Genomic DNA, 13,180 nt, shown 5'->3' with positions numbered 1-13,180 from the left:
TAACAAGCTTGCAAGCTGGTTAGCAATTTTCATAAATCAGATCACCTTAAAGGAGCAAGGAAAAGGACTATGTAAAGGAATCCTGTAGTAATCCTTGTATGAAGCAAATCAAAACTCTTCCCCATATTCACCAGTCAAGTCAACCCAGGTTTTCGATTAGGAGGTCTGCCTAAGTTGGCAGCAGGGTTGGACCCAGAAGGACACGGGTTCAAATCCCAGCTCTGTCACTTAGAACCGTGGACTGTGGAAGTCCCTTCACTGCTCTGAGCTCTAATGTCCCCTCTGTAAAACAGGACAACGACTGCATGCATGTAAAGCGCTGTCACGGTGCCCGGTGAACGCCAATATCCCTCCATTGAATCAGGTGAGGGCAAAGGTGTCCCACCCGAGGAGCCCTCGCCCAGGTACCTTTCCAGCCGCACCCCGAGCTCTGCCCCGGTGAGGCTCCATTTGGGGTGGGGGCTGAGCTAGGCCTCCGAGGAAGCCCAGAGCAGGTCTTTGTCAGGTCCTGCCCTCCCTCCCTGTGGCTGCCTTGCTCGCCGGGAGGCCACACTGGCGACTAAGCAAGCGAGTGTCCCTGCTGCTCCAGCCGCTTCAATCAGGGGCCCACGGCAGGAGGCCCTATTAGCTGCACCCACGCCGGGGCTCACAGCGTGGCCAGAGAGGAGCCCTCTTGGGAGGGTCCCCAGGCGGCTCTGCTCTGCATGTGTGTGTTTACTGATAAGGAGCCCCGTCTGCCGCTTTACTCTGACCCGGGCCAGGACGGAAGAAGGGGCTGAGTCTTGGCTCTCGTAGGGTGGGCTCTGAGCTTGGGTAGCGGCCAGCTGCCTGCCACGTCCCTCACTCACCTGCCTCTGGGGCAGTGGAGGAAGAGGCCTGGAGATTTGTTGTGGTGACAGGGACCCCTCAGGCCCAAGCTGGCCCCTCCCCCAGCTGGGAAGCTGCCTATCTCCTCCGCCCTTCTCTGAGGGGAACACAGAACCACATGGGCCACAATGGCCACCTGGGAGGGGGCAGTCAGGGGCCTTAGAAGGCTGTAGCCCAGCCAGAAAGGCTTTAAAGTCCCTTTCAGCCTGGAGAGGAGGCATAGCCTACTGAGGACAATGTGAGCTCTGGATGTTAGCTTTCTGGGCTCAAATCTGGTGCTGCCACTTGCTGACCATGTGGCCCTGGGCATGCTGCTTAACTTCTCTCTCTGCCTTACCCTGCTTATCTGTAAAATGGGGATAATGAGTACCTACCCCAGAGTGTGTGTGATAATCAAATGAGAAGAGATGCATAAAGGAAGTGCTTGGCATAGTAGGTAGCTAGCACTCAAAAACATTATCTGCGTGGTCTCTGTGTGGGAGCACAAGTGGGGTCTTCTTGGCCACCCCCCTGCCACCACCACCATGGAGGCGACCTCCTTAAGGCAGAGTCTATATGGGGGAGGGGGGCAGAGTTCCTGGGATCCCAGCCTCCCGAGGGCAGCAGAGCACTTGAGTCTGCGGCTGGCTCTCCAGGACAGCAGAGAAGGGCCGTCCTTTTTTAAATGCCCAGGAGATTCACCAACCAAATTAGATGAGAAGTGGCTTTGGGAATTATGAGGCGCCTCACTGTCACGTGGTCCCTCATCTAATTCTTTATTCACTCCACAGTTATTCACACAGGGCCCACTGAGTGCACGCACAGGACGACTGGATTAAGAATCAGAAGACCTGGATTCAAGTCCTGTCTTTCTGACTACTCAGCGCTCAGAACTTTCTTATCTGTGAATGTGAGTTCACGGCAGCTCCGGGCACATTCCGGGGGAGCAGCTCTCTGCTCCTGCTGACCTCACAGAGAGATTGCGAGGGTTCCAGGAGACGGGTCCTTACAGCTTCACAGCACAGCCCAGCTTACAAAACACTCCTAAGAACATCCTCACAACCGTCCGTGCTCCTGCTTGGCCGTCTCTTGAGTTCTCAGAGCCCTCCCGATCTGTCATCTGAATTCTGTCCATAGCACAGCTTAAATTCATTTCCTTTTCTTGGGGCCTCAGAAGTAGAAACCAGCATCACAGAATCCGCAGCAATTCAGGATTCAGGCTCCTCTACCAATGCCCTTCTGCTGAGGAGGGGTGCTCGCTGGAGAAGTCCTTTCGATGACGATGAAATGGAGCTCATGTTTATCAAGCCCGGCCCTGCACGACTCCACGCGCAGCCTCTGCTCATGGCATCTCCCCAGGCCCAGCGACCCCATGAGGCGGTCATCACAGGCCAGTTACACTGGAGCTCTGTGAGGCCCGGTGACCTGCCAACGCCCTCTCCCAATACCTCTCAATTCCCCCTTAGGGCTCCTAACTGGTGGGGCTGGGCTGGGCACCTGCAGTGACGCCACCAAAGCCTGTGATCCTACCCACTCGGCCCCCACCCCTTCCTCTTGTCTACTTCTGTTTTTGCTTATTCTCTTAAAGAACAAGTACCATCCTCAGATTCAAAAGAAAGCAGAAGCCCTCACACCATGATCACAGTTACCCGCACTTGCCATAGTCAGCCTCCACTGGGTGGAAAAGAAGGTGACAAATGTGAAGTGACTGGGGACAAGGGCTACAAACCTCTCTGGCTTCAGGCCAGCCCACGGGTTATCTTTCTGGGGCCGAAACTCTACCTTCTGATTACACCCTCCCATCCCTAAATTCAATAAACGTCTGTATAAATAATCTGGCAGCCAATAAGCTCAAGACCTGTGCTCCTTCACTATCTGTGTAGCCCTAGGGCATATCCCCGGGGCCTCAGTTTACGCACTGGAACAGCGAGGAGAATAAAGCCCCTTCCCCCTTGTGTCTCAGGTTCATTTCAAAGCCAGTCAATAGCGGAGGGTCCCACACATGCATTCGAGGCAGCACACGGCGTGGTCTCTTGCCAGTCCCCATGGGACCTTCCCGATGAACCATTAATTCCTGGTAGGACAGAAACAGTGTCTGCCAGCACTCTCAGCTGCCTCTTCCACTCCCCGCTGCCCAGGCAGCCCTCAGCCGAGTGCGTCAATAGCGTGCCAGGTAGGATACACAAGGCGTCCCACTGGATGCAGGTTTCCTTTTAAGCCTCCTGTCTCTCTAGTTTTAAAAATAGCAAGTAGTAACCTACCGAAAGAGAGAAGTACCACTTGGAAGGCACCGACTTTGGGGGGTGGACAAAGCCTATGAGGGGACCTGCGCTATTCCTACACGCATCTCCCCTGCACCATTTTAACGCCTGAGCTGACGCCTGCAACCCGCAGTCTGCAAAGAAACAGATTTTCATTTCAGATGCATATGATGGCTAGGAACAATACGAACAATATTATTTTAGTGCCCTGGGAAAAAATTAGCAAGTCAAATATTGAATCAGGCCCGTAGCACCACATGCTAAGCAGACTGCTTTGATCTTATCCACACTAAAAGCTCTATTATTGAATTTAAAGTCGGTGAACACGTATCAGGCCAATATACAGTGCGCATCTGAATGCATGTTTCAGAAGCAAGGAATGTTTTGACTAAAGGAAGAAAATATCAAAGTTACAGCTGTGCTTGAAACCCCAATTTGCCCTCCCTCTCTTCTCAGGGCCAGAGGCTTTGCGGCCAAGTAAAATGTTTTGGCTCCAGAAACACCTGCTGAGCTCCCACATTTCTGGAACCAAGAAGGAAGGGGTTTCTCACCCACCTACTCAATTTGAGAAAGGAGTTTGAGACTTCAGGCCAGCCAGTGGGCACCTTCTGCACATGGTGTGGTGCCCTCTGGTGGCCATCTCTCTGGGAGGCCTGCCTGGCTCCCCAAACTTCCAATGACCCAACCTCCCTCTCTGTTGAGGGTGCCCTGCTAGGAAAAGGAGCTTTCAAGAGCCAAAGGGAGACGGAAGCAGCTGATCATGAGGGTAAAACCGTCTAGCTGATTAGAAGGGCCAGCAGGGCCCAAAGAGAGAAACAGTTTGGGCGGGCAACTTTCTACCCCCTCAAAAAGCCAAGCCAAACAGCAAACACACATCCGAAGCCAGAGGTCAGCAAACTGCAACCCACAGGCCAGATCTGGTCCCCCTGCTGGCTTCTGTATGGCCCAAGAGTTAAGCAGGGTTTTTACACTTTTAAATGTTAGACATAAAATATTTTGCGACACGTGAAAATCACATGAGATTTCAATTTCAGTGTCTGTAAACAGAGCTTTATTGAAGCACAGCCCCACTCATTCACGTATGTATCGTCTGTGGATGCTTTTGCTTTACAACAGCAAAGTGGAGGACTTGCTACAGTCCGTTGCATGGCCTGCACAGCTGAAAGTATTTACCATTTGGCCCTTTCCTGACAAAGTCTGTCAGCTCCTGTGTTCCACAGGGCTGAACCCTCAAGTCTACTCCCCATGCCCACCCTTCCAGCATGATGGCTGGGCCTGCAAGACAAAGGCGTGTATATGGAGCAAGGGGGGGCATCGCCTTTCAGTGCAACCCCTCCAGACTTACCATTTTATTATTGATTTCATGGAAATGAATCTCACAGACTTTCTCCACAACGTCTTCATTCTCAAATGTGACAAAGCCAAACCCTAAGGGAAAAGGGGGGAAAAAAACAGAGAGCAGGGTGAGTTTGGTTCTGGCCGGCCCACGTGTTTTTCTCTGGCTCCTGGTCTGAGGATGGGGGACGGATGCCCAGGAAGGGCCTCTAGGTTGAGGAAATGGTTTCTAATTTGTCCAGAGAACCCTTCCAACAGTGAGGAAAAGTCAATGATTTCACCCACATGCTGCGGTGCTGTGTGGTTTTCATCTGCCCTGAAGCAAACAAGAAATTTACTCCTCTGTTATTTACGAGGGTCAGAGCCCCAGGCCCCCAGTGCGAGGCAGGTGGGTGGGCTCCCCAGAGCGGTGGGGACCGCAGCGGGGCTGGCTTGCCCTTTCCGCGCTAGAATGGCCAGCCCTCAGGTCGGCCTCCAGATGGAGGCGGTTATTTGTCCTTTTCTTCCTGAATTACTTCCTCTAATACCTCATCAGGACATCCTGAGGCCTGGAAGAAACTATTAAAAGTTTCGGGCCTCTGTTCTGAGCAGGCATCCTTTCTCTACTGCCGCTTCAAAAGCGCTGTGGATTTGGGGCAGTTTAAGACCGTTTGATGCCTGCTGTCAGCCCGTCAGCTATCCACTGTATTTACTCGGCTGGAGACTGGCTTTGCTAGACAAGCCGCCCTGAAGAATTCTGGCAGGCAACCGCTGCTCAGCATCCTGAGTTCCTCTTGTTACCCTCCTGCCTCTCTCTTTCTTCTCCTCGGCCCCCGACAGGGTTTCCAGCATACTGTCCCATCTGTGACCCCACTAGGTAAGCACTGCCTTAACACATGGACCCACTCACAGGGCGGCAGTCCACCTCGGATGAAACGTGGCTGCGATGCCAGTACTAACACCACGAGGGAACAGATGCCGCGGGTGCAGACACCCTGACGGGGAGGCAGCAGACCTGGGTTCCAGTTCTGACTCTGCATCGAGCTTATGCGTCATCCTGGGAAGCCCCCTCCGCTCTCTGAGGCTCACACTTTACACCTGCAAATTAAGGTGGTGAAACTGGACGCCAGGTTTCACACCTTGGGTCACAACCCAAATCTGGATTTGCAAGGCTCTCTGCTACGGACGGAACGTCTGTGTCCCCCCAGATTCATGTGTTGAATCCTAACCCCTACTGTGATGGTGTTGGGAGGTGGGGCCTTAGGCAGGCTTTTAGGTCAGGAGGGTGGAGGCCTCAGGAATGGGATTAATGCCCTTAGGAAAAGACATAAGAGCGCTTGCTTTTTCTCTCTCTGCTATGTGAGGCTACAATGCCACGGCTGTCATACCAGGAAAAGGGCCTTCATCAAAAAGCCACACAGCCGACGGTACTTTGTAACAGCAGCTTGAACTGACCAAGACACTCTCCTTGCCAAGGATATGACCCTGGCTCAACACAAACATGGACACACCAACCAGGAACACGAAAATCACAACGGCTGTTTTCGTATTATGATTATTAGTGTTTCCTGTCAATGAGAAAAAATACAGATGCTCCCTTTTCAAGCTTCTGTGTCTACTTTGGGTCCCAGCAACCCAAGGTGGAAAGGGAATCTAAGTCCCTTCTGTTTCTCCAACTCCAACCCCAACACCACCGTCTTCTAAGGAACACAGAGAACAGGAGGCTGATACGCTGAGCTCCCACATCACAGCTCCCACAGGGTCTAGAAGATTCCTCCAGAAAAGAATGAAAAAGGCCACTCCCTGCTCTCACACAACTCCTAGTACAACAGAGGGTAGAAATGGCAATCATGTTCCTTATTATGACATGTAATTTATTGCCACGCACTAAATACCAGGCCAATGTTCCCAGTCTACACAGCCCAGCCCACCACAGACACGCAAGGCTGAAGCTCAGACACACCATCAGGGGGACACAAGCATTTGCTGCAGGGGCTCCAAGTTGGCAAGTTTCTCCCAGCATCATCTTGGAGAGGCTGGACACAAGGACATTTTGTTTGAAATGAGGCCCAACAACACATCTTTCACCAGGTTTATTCACTGCCCTCAAAGCCAGGTCCCTGAAGAGAGCGCTACAACCCTGGCCCCGGGGTCCCTCTGTTTGAGCGTCTCCTTCTCTTTGGCTCTTGGTTCCATCTATTATGTGCAGAACTGGATGACAGCCACACCCAGACGCAGTCTCTAAATGATTTCCCTGTGGGCTTTGGTGTGTTGGCTCCTCATACTCCCTCCAAAGGGGCCTGAACACCATCAGCTAAACCTCTCACCCAGGCAGGGACCCCTACGGCACAAAGAGGAGGGCCTGTATCGTTTTGGGTGATTCCCTCCTTCCCGCTCACCTCCTAGAGCCCAGATCCTAGTGGGCCTTTGGAGAAGGGATTAAGATGCAGGGCCCTTCCAAAGGTCCTCAGGGGAGGGGCGCTTGGCACAGCAGAGGACACGGTCATCCGCTAGCACTGGCTTCAAGGACAAGGGCGGGGCTGGGCCTCATTCACTCTGGGTCCCTGGGATGCACAGGGCCCCTAACACACAGAAAAGTGCTGAGTGGCCGGTGGCTGACTGAATGACTGAACGAGCCATTTCTCCTCTTTGAGGGTCTGAGCATCTTGCTAATCTGTCTGTGTCACTGCCTCCCCTCAAGACTGATTCAGCCCTTCCTTCTGCATTTACTGGCTCCCACCCAGTGCTGGGCATGGTGGAGGATGCAGAGATCAATGTCCCTCTTCTTAAGCAATTTGCTCCCTAAAAGGCATGAGAAACTCCCACCCAAGGAGAGCATCTCCCCTCCCTGTACAGACCTCACCCCTCCCTCACGACCCTCCCTTCCAGCCTGTGGGTCACTCTGGATCTCATTCTTCTCTGAAGGTGGCCCCTCAGGCCTGAACCCAAACCCAGGCAAGATGTAAATCCCTAAACAAGCCAGGACAGGCTGGTTCTTAGAAGGAACCTCACTGCTAAATAGCACGATTGTAACGGGTTGAAGACGTAAGTCCCCGTCCTAACCCCTGGAACCTATGAATATGACCTTATTTGGAAAAAGCATTTTTGCAAATATAACTAAGTTAAGCATCTCAAGAATTAGGGTGGGCCTCATTTTCTTAGAAAGGAGAGGGAGATTTGACACACAGAAGGCAGAGAGGGAGAGAAGTTCATGTGAAGCCGGTGGCAGAGACTGCAGTGATGCAGCCACAAGACGAGGGATGCCTGGAGCCACCAGAAGCTGGAGGGGGTGAGGAAAGATTGTCCCCTAGAGCCTTGGGAGGGAGTGTGGCCCTGCCAACAATTTGATTTCAGACTTCTGACCTCCAGAGCAGTGAGAGAATAAATTTCCGCTTAAAAGCCACCTAATTTGTGGTAATTTGTCATGGCAGCCACTGGAAGTGGATAAAGCAAGGTTACAGGTTTCAGCCGCCCCCACCTTGGGTGTCACACTCGGTCTCCTCCAGCCAGGCCGAGCTTCGGACAGAAGGCAGGAGAGCGTGGACAAGTAAGTCAAACCCATGCGAGCCATCGGGAAAGAGCATCAAGTCAGTGCCAGTCAAGGGCCCCGCTCCATGAGCCAAAAGGGCAGCTGGATTAAAGCCATCTTGTTGCTGAGCACAGGTACTCGATCCTGGAATAGCCACTAGGGTAAGTCAAGTCACCACGGGGGCCACAGGTTGAGTTCACCACCACAGAAGCTGACTTTCTGCTGCAACCCACTCCTTCCTGGCCCGCTGTGCAAACCACTGCCTGAACTCCAGGCCCAGTGCCACTCAGGGCTCACTGTTGCCCCATCTCCCTCTCTGCCACCACTAGGAGACAGCAATTAAGATGCGACTGTAGCATTGGGAAGGATGTAGGCAGGGCTCACTGCATCCTTTCAAATTCTGACTCTGACATTCTCCCTGCTGGTCCCTGCTCTAACCCCACAGGACTCAAAATTCAAGTATTACAAAAATGATTTTCCTGATCAAAGGAGAGCACCTGCACTTCAAGTCTATGTACCTTGGATGCATAACAATTTGGAGACATCAAGACTCCTTTGCAGTATTTTAAAGACCTATATCGTTTCAACATTCCTATCTGTTTGGCCCAAACAGAGAAAACAAACTTGATGATGTCTAAAATATTTATTTATTCCATTTGGAGAAAGCAAAGAAGCAATGAAACACAATTATGCATAAACGCTATTCCTTAACATATAATCATTTTTATCTCACAGGTGCATTATCATTTACAATGAATTAGTAACTCAGTGGCAAACAACCCCAAAATAAATTAGAGTGAAGGACGAAACAACTGGGTCAGAAATTTGGGACAGGTAGTGTGGTGGGTGGGAAAAATCCTTTTTGGTATCAAAGTCTTTTTCTTTTTTGAAATAAATTTTTTTATTGGGTAAAACACACAGAACATAAATGTTACCACTTTAACCATTTTTAAGTGTACAATTCAGTGGTGTTAAATCCATTCAGAGTGTTGTGCCGCCATCACCACTATCTGTTTCCAGAACTTTTCCACCATCCCAAACGGAAACTCCGTGCCTATTAAACAATAATTCCCCGTTCCTCCCCCCTCGGCCCCCAGTAACCTTTATTTTACTTTCTGTCTCCATGAATTTGCCTATTCTACGGACCTCATGTAAGCGGAGTCATGCAGTATTTATCCTTTCGTGTCTGGTTTATCTCACTTAGCACAGTGTTTTCAAGGCATCATAGTCTTTGAACGATCTGCTAGTTGTACAGATTCTGCATGAGACTCAGGAAGGCTGAGTCTTTCTGGGAAGGGGCATGAAGGACGGATTATTTCCCTCCCATTTTTCCAAAAGAGAGCCCCGCAGGGAATCAGAAACAGAGCCTCATGAAGGTCCATTAAACTGAGGCGTGCAGTCGGGTAAGAGGAACACAAGATTATCCTCGCTCAAAAGCAGGGACCAAATAATGCACTGGGTGCCCCTGGGGAGTCCCTTCCCCTCTCTGGGCCTCTAAAAGAAGTGGGCAGACTGGGTGTGGGGGATGGTGGGGGAGGACAAATGGAAGGGGGTATGTCCTGCTCTGGTCCCTGCCAGCAAGGACTTGGATCCACAGTGCGTCTATGAGGGCTCACACGTCATCAGGGCCCTTCGGGGTGCTCCTGTGAACACCCCCTGCTCACCTCAGCTCCCTTGGTCCTAAGGAGGCGCCTCCCCAGAATCAGAGAATTTCTCCCTAAGTATTTAAAGTCACTCAAGGTGCCACTCAGAATGGAGAGGAGCCCTAGGCACTGACAACTCGGGGGGCAGAGGTGTCAAAGGGCCAAAACCTGGGGGACAGCAGGCCAGTTCACGGAACAGTCCCTCTCACCTGTCATCAGCAAAATGACGCCTGCCCGGCCTCTCACGGAGCCCCCACCTTAACTGTACCCCACGCCTCTAAGGGGTTCCAGGAGTCAGCAAAACTGGGACCAAAGAGGTGGTGGGAAGGTTAACCCCAAACAAAAAAGGGATTTAAAAACGGACACAAACAGGGTAGCAGGTGACAGGGAGCATTTAAAAATGAAATTCGCCAGCATTCTCCTGAATAAAGCTATTATTGGAAACTAACAAGTAAGCTCTATTTAAGAGATAAGCATTTAACAAATCTTTTTTCCCCTCTTTTATTCAAATGAACAAAACTGAATATTCATCTGAATACAAAGTTATAAAAAAACACACAGAGAGAGAAGAGGAGAAAAGAAATCTGAAAACAAGATACTTCAAAATTAAAATGACCTGCTCCAAACACAGTCGCTGAGGAGCATCTAACAGCTAACTTAGAAAGAATTCTTTTTTAGGTCACAGAGAGAAAGATGGGCATGGCCTCCTCCTAGCCTCAAAATGGTTTTCTTCTCTTATCATATAGGTCAATGAACACTAATAGGTGACTGCATAGGGCCTAATGCATCTTCAGCGAAAATCAATGCAAGTCGTGAGCTAACACACTTGGTTAATGGGGAAAAAAATGAGGAAGAAAAAAACCCAGATTGTCAAATTTATTCTGAGCATCCCATGAGGAACTTAAGATACGTGTTTGCAAGGATATTTATAACTCACGCAACCTCCCTCTCTTGCTATATAACCCAGCGTTGGGGGAAGTGGCAGTAGCCGTGGGCTGCTTCTAGTCTAAAGACGAATCCTTTGGGTTTGGGTGTGGGGAGCACTTTCTGGTTTCCAGACGCTTCTCATCCATCATCCTCCCTGGCCCCCAAGGCAATCCCGTGAAGGCAGGGCAGGATCCACCATCATCATCTTGCTCAATGGTTCAGTTAAATGACCCACCCACGGTGACGTGTGGCCACTAAGCCAGTGAAGGACATCAGGGGACTTCCTTGGATCAGTAAGTGTTCAAGGATGGATCTGGTGGCTCTGTGGCTCAGAGAGGCTGAGAGCCTGGGCCATGAGGCTGATGGTCTGCGTGCTCCCTCAGAGTCAACCCTCACTTAGCTGTGCATTGGTTAGCGACATTTCACTTGGTTTGCCTCCCATCCCCAACTCAGAACATTTCTGGGCCACCTCTGTGGACTTCAGCAGGTTTGGCAAATTGGTCTCATCTGCCTGGAAGGGTTTTTCTGGAACCCTGGATGGAGAAGGTCTGAGGCCCCCATCCCCGGCCCCCATCCCCGGCCCCCATCCAGTAAGAAGAGCAGAGATGAGCCATCTGCACAGACGCACAGTGAGACGGAGGACTTCACATGCCCTGGGTCTTCCCTACACAAACATAACTCAGGAGATTGATCTGTTCCAAGAAAAAAATGAAGCTGCCTTTCCAGAATGTTTCCGACTATTGACTGCCACTTGGGATACTCACTGCACATTCCCCGGCCATCAGTGAAACCCAGTCTGAGTTGCCATTTGAGATTCCTGAGCATTTTCAGACACTGAGCAAGAGGTGGGGCGATAGTCTCGGCTGTGTCTGCTTTCGTACCCAAACGATAACGTGGACCTTGGTAAGACAGGAATGTCACCTCCCACCAAGCCAGGGATGGGATTCCCTCAGTTATCTCTGATGTCTCTATCCCAAAGTGGTTATTTAGTATCAGTCCATATTCTAATAGTAACTTCAAAAAGAGAGAGCTTATCCACACTTATCAGGCAGCCACTCTAACTCAGCCTTCACATCTCCTCCTGTGGAGTAGGAATGACTGCTCCCACTTGACAGATGAAGAACTGAGGCCTAGGCAGGAGCCCACTTTCTTCATAGGAAGGTGGGTTTTTCTAAACCTGCTCTCTCCCGGATTCTAAACTCGTCCCACAACCTGGTTCTAGAACCCTGCCCCCACACCGCAACACACTGCCCTGCAAGCACCTCTACAAGATGGGCAACAGCCCCTCATCCCAGCGACCCAGCAGCAGAAGGGGAAGGGGAGGGGGGAAAGACGTGTTCACCACGTCAGTGGGATGCTCACCCCCCTGGTGCCCAAGTATCTGAGTCCTTCAACACAAAGGCAGCTAAGGGGTCCCAAGGTTTTTCAAGGGTACACGACAAAGACGACTTTGATAGAGAAAAACAACCAGAGTATCTCCTACGCCAGTCTAACCTAGAATGGGCACGGGTGAGTGACTTCTCTGAACACTTCCAGATCCCAACCACAGACCTGCCTGAAATGAGCTGGGTTATCAAGCATGAGGCTACAGACTTCTGGCAGCAATCGGGCTCACTGATGAGTCAGCCGCCCTGGAGGGACAAGCAGAGAAGCAGTGGCCTCCCTGGCCTTATTCATGACAAAGAACAAGGGCAGGCACGCTGACCCGTGATGGACACAGGACTCAGCCTCAGGCAGGTCAGAATAAAGACTTGTGGGCCAGGAGGCCATCAGAGGTACACGCTTGCCACCACCCTCCCCCGCGGCTGGCCAACAAGCTTGTGATAGATTCAAGGGGGCTGCAGACAGCCCCCTGTGGTATCCCTCTCTCTTCCCCATATCCCCTCTTCCTCCTTGACCCTGAGCCAACAAAAGCTGCCTCTTTTGGGGGCCCTTCCTGACCTGGCCTTTCCTCCTGCCACGTACCCTTCCGGGTGGCACTGCAGCCCTTCCACTGTGACATCACTCACACACCTGCTTCCTCATTTACACCAGTAGTTTGGCAGCTGGTTGCTGTAAACTATAATAAAATGCCTTTCCAAAAAATGAAGGAATGTGACCAGACACGCCAGACATCATGATATTAAAGTCGTGTCAATTAATTTCTCCCCCTGCTTGATAAACGAGCCCCATTCCATCTCTTAATAATGAGGAGAGAAACAAGAAAAGTTGACACTTAGTTTAATTTATTTTCTCAACTTGCCTGGTCATATTTCTTTCTGCCTTGCAGAGCTGGCTGAGGCTGTGGGGAATTACAAGTGGCTTGCGCGCAAGCAAGGCATAGATCGGTGCGAATCGACATGGGTCTCCTTTATTCCCACACACCGCTTCATCAGGAGGGGGAGAGGGACTCAGTGAGCCAGCTCGCACCTGCGCCCTCCAGCCACCCGAGGGGGCTGGGGAGAGTTGGGGGTGGGAAGGGGAGCAATCTCAGGTGTGTGGGGAATCAGATAACAGAAATGGCACCATCAGATTTCCAATCGAGTGCAGAGGACCTGCACAAGACTTAATTCCTTAAATTAAGCTACATTGGTGGCATTTGCCAGAGAGGACCCAGTTCCTCAAATGGAAAGGTGCTTTTCTTTCCTTTTCAGCCCAAGGATGCTCTAGCCAACGCCTGA

The 13,180-nt window shown here is 51.2% G+C and overlaps 1 protein-coding gene across 23 annotated transcripts in view; it reads right to left on the bottom strand.

Annotated features, from left to right (window-relative positions):
• Positions 1-13,180, bottom strand: part of MSI2 (musashi RNA binding protein 2) — a 386,410-nt gene that overhangs the window by 72,042 nt on the left and 301,188 nt on the right. For all 23 annotated transcript variants that reach the window (XR_011523121.1, XR_011523122.1, XM_070560806.1 and 20 more), the window contains exon 8: positions 4,453-4,535. Coding sequence is in view for 21 of the 23 variants with exons in the window: in XM_070560806.1 (XP_070416907.1) it covers positions 4,453-4,535 (83 nt within the window). In the remaining 2 variants the exon portion in view is untranslated. The remainder of the gene's footprint in view (positions 1-4,452; positions 4,536-13,180) is intronic.

This window comes from Equus przewalskii, chromosome 10, assembly GCF_037783145.1.
Source record: "Equus przewalskii isolate Varuska chromosome 10, EquPr2, whole genome shotgun sequence".
Taxonomy (NCBI): Eukaryota; Metazoa; Chordata; class Mammalia; order Perissodactyla; family Equidae; genus Equus; species Equus przewalskii.
This window is presented reverse-complemented; position numbering and strand designations above follow the sequence as displayed.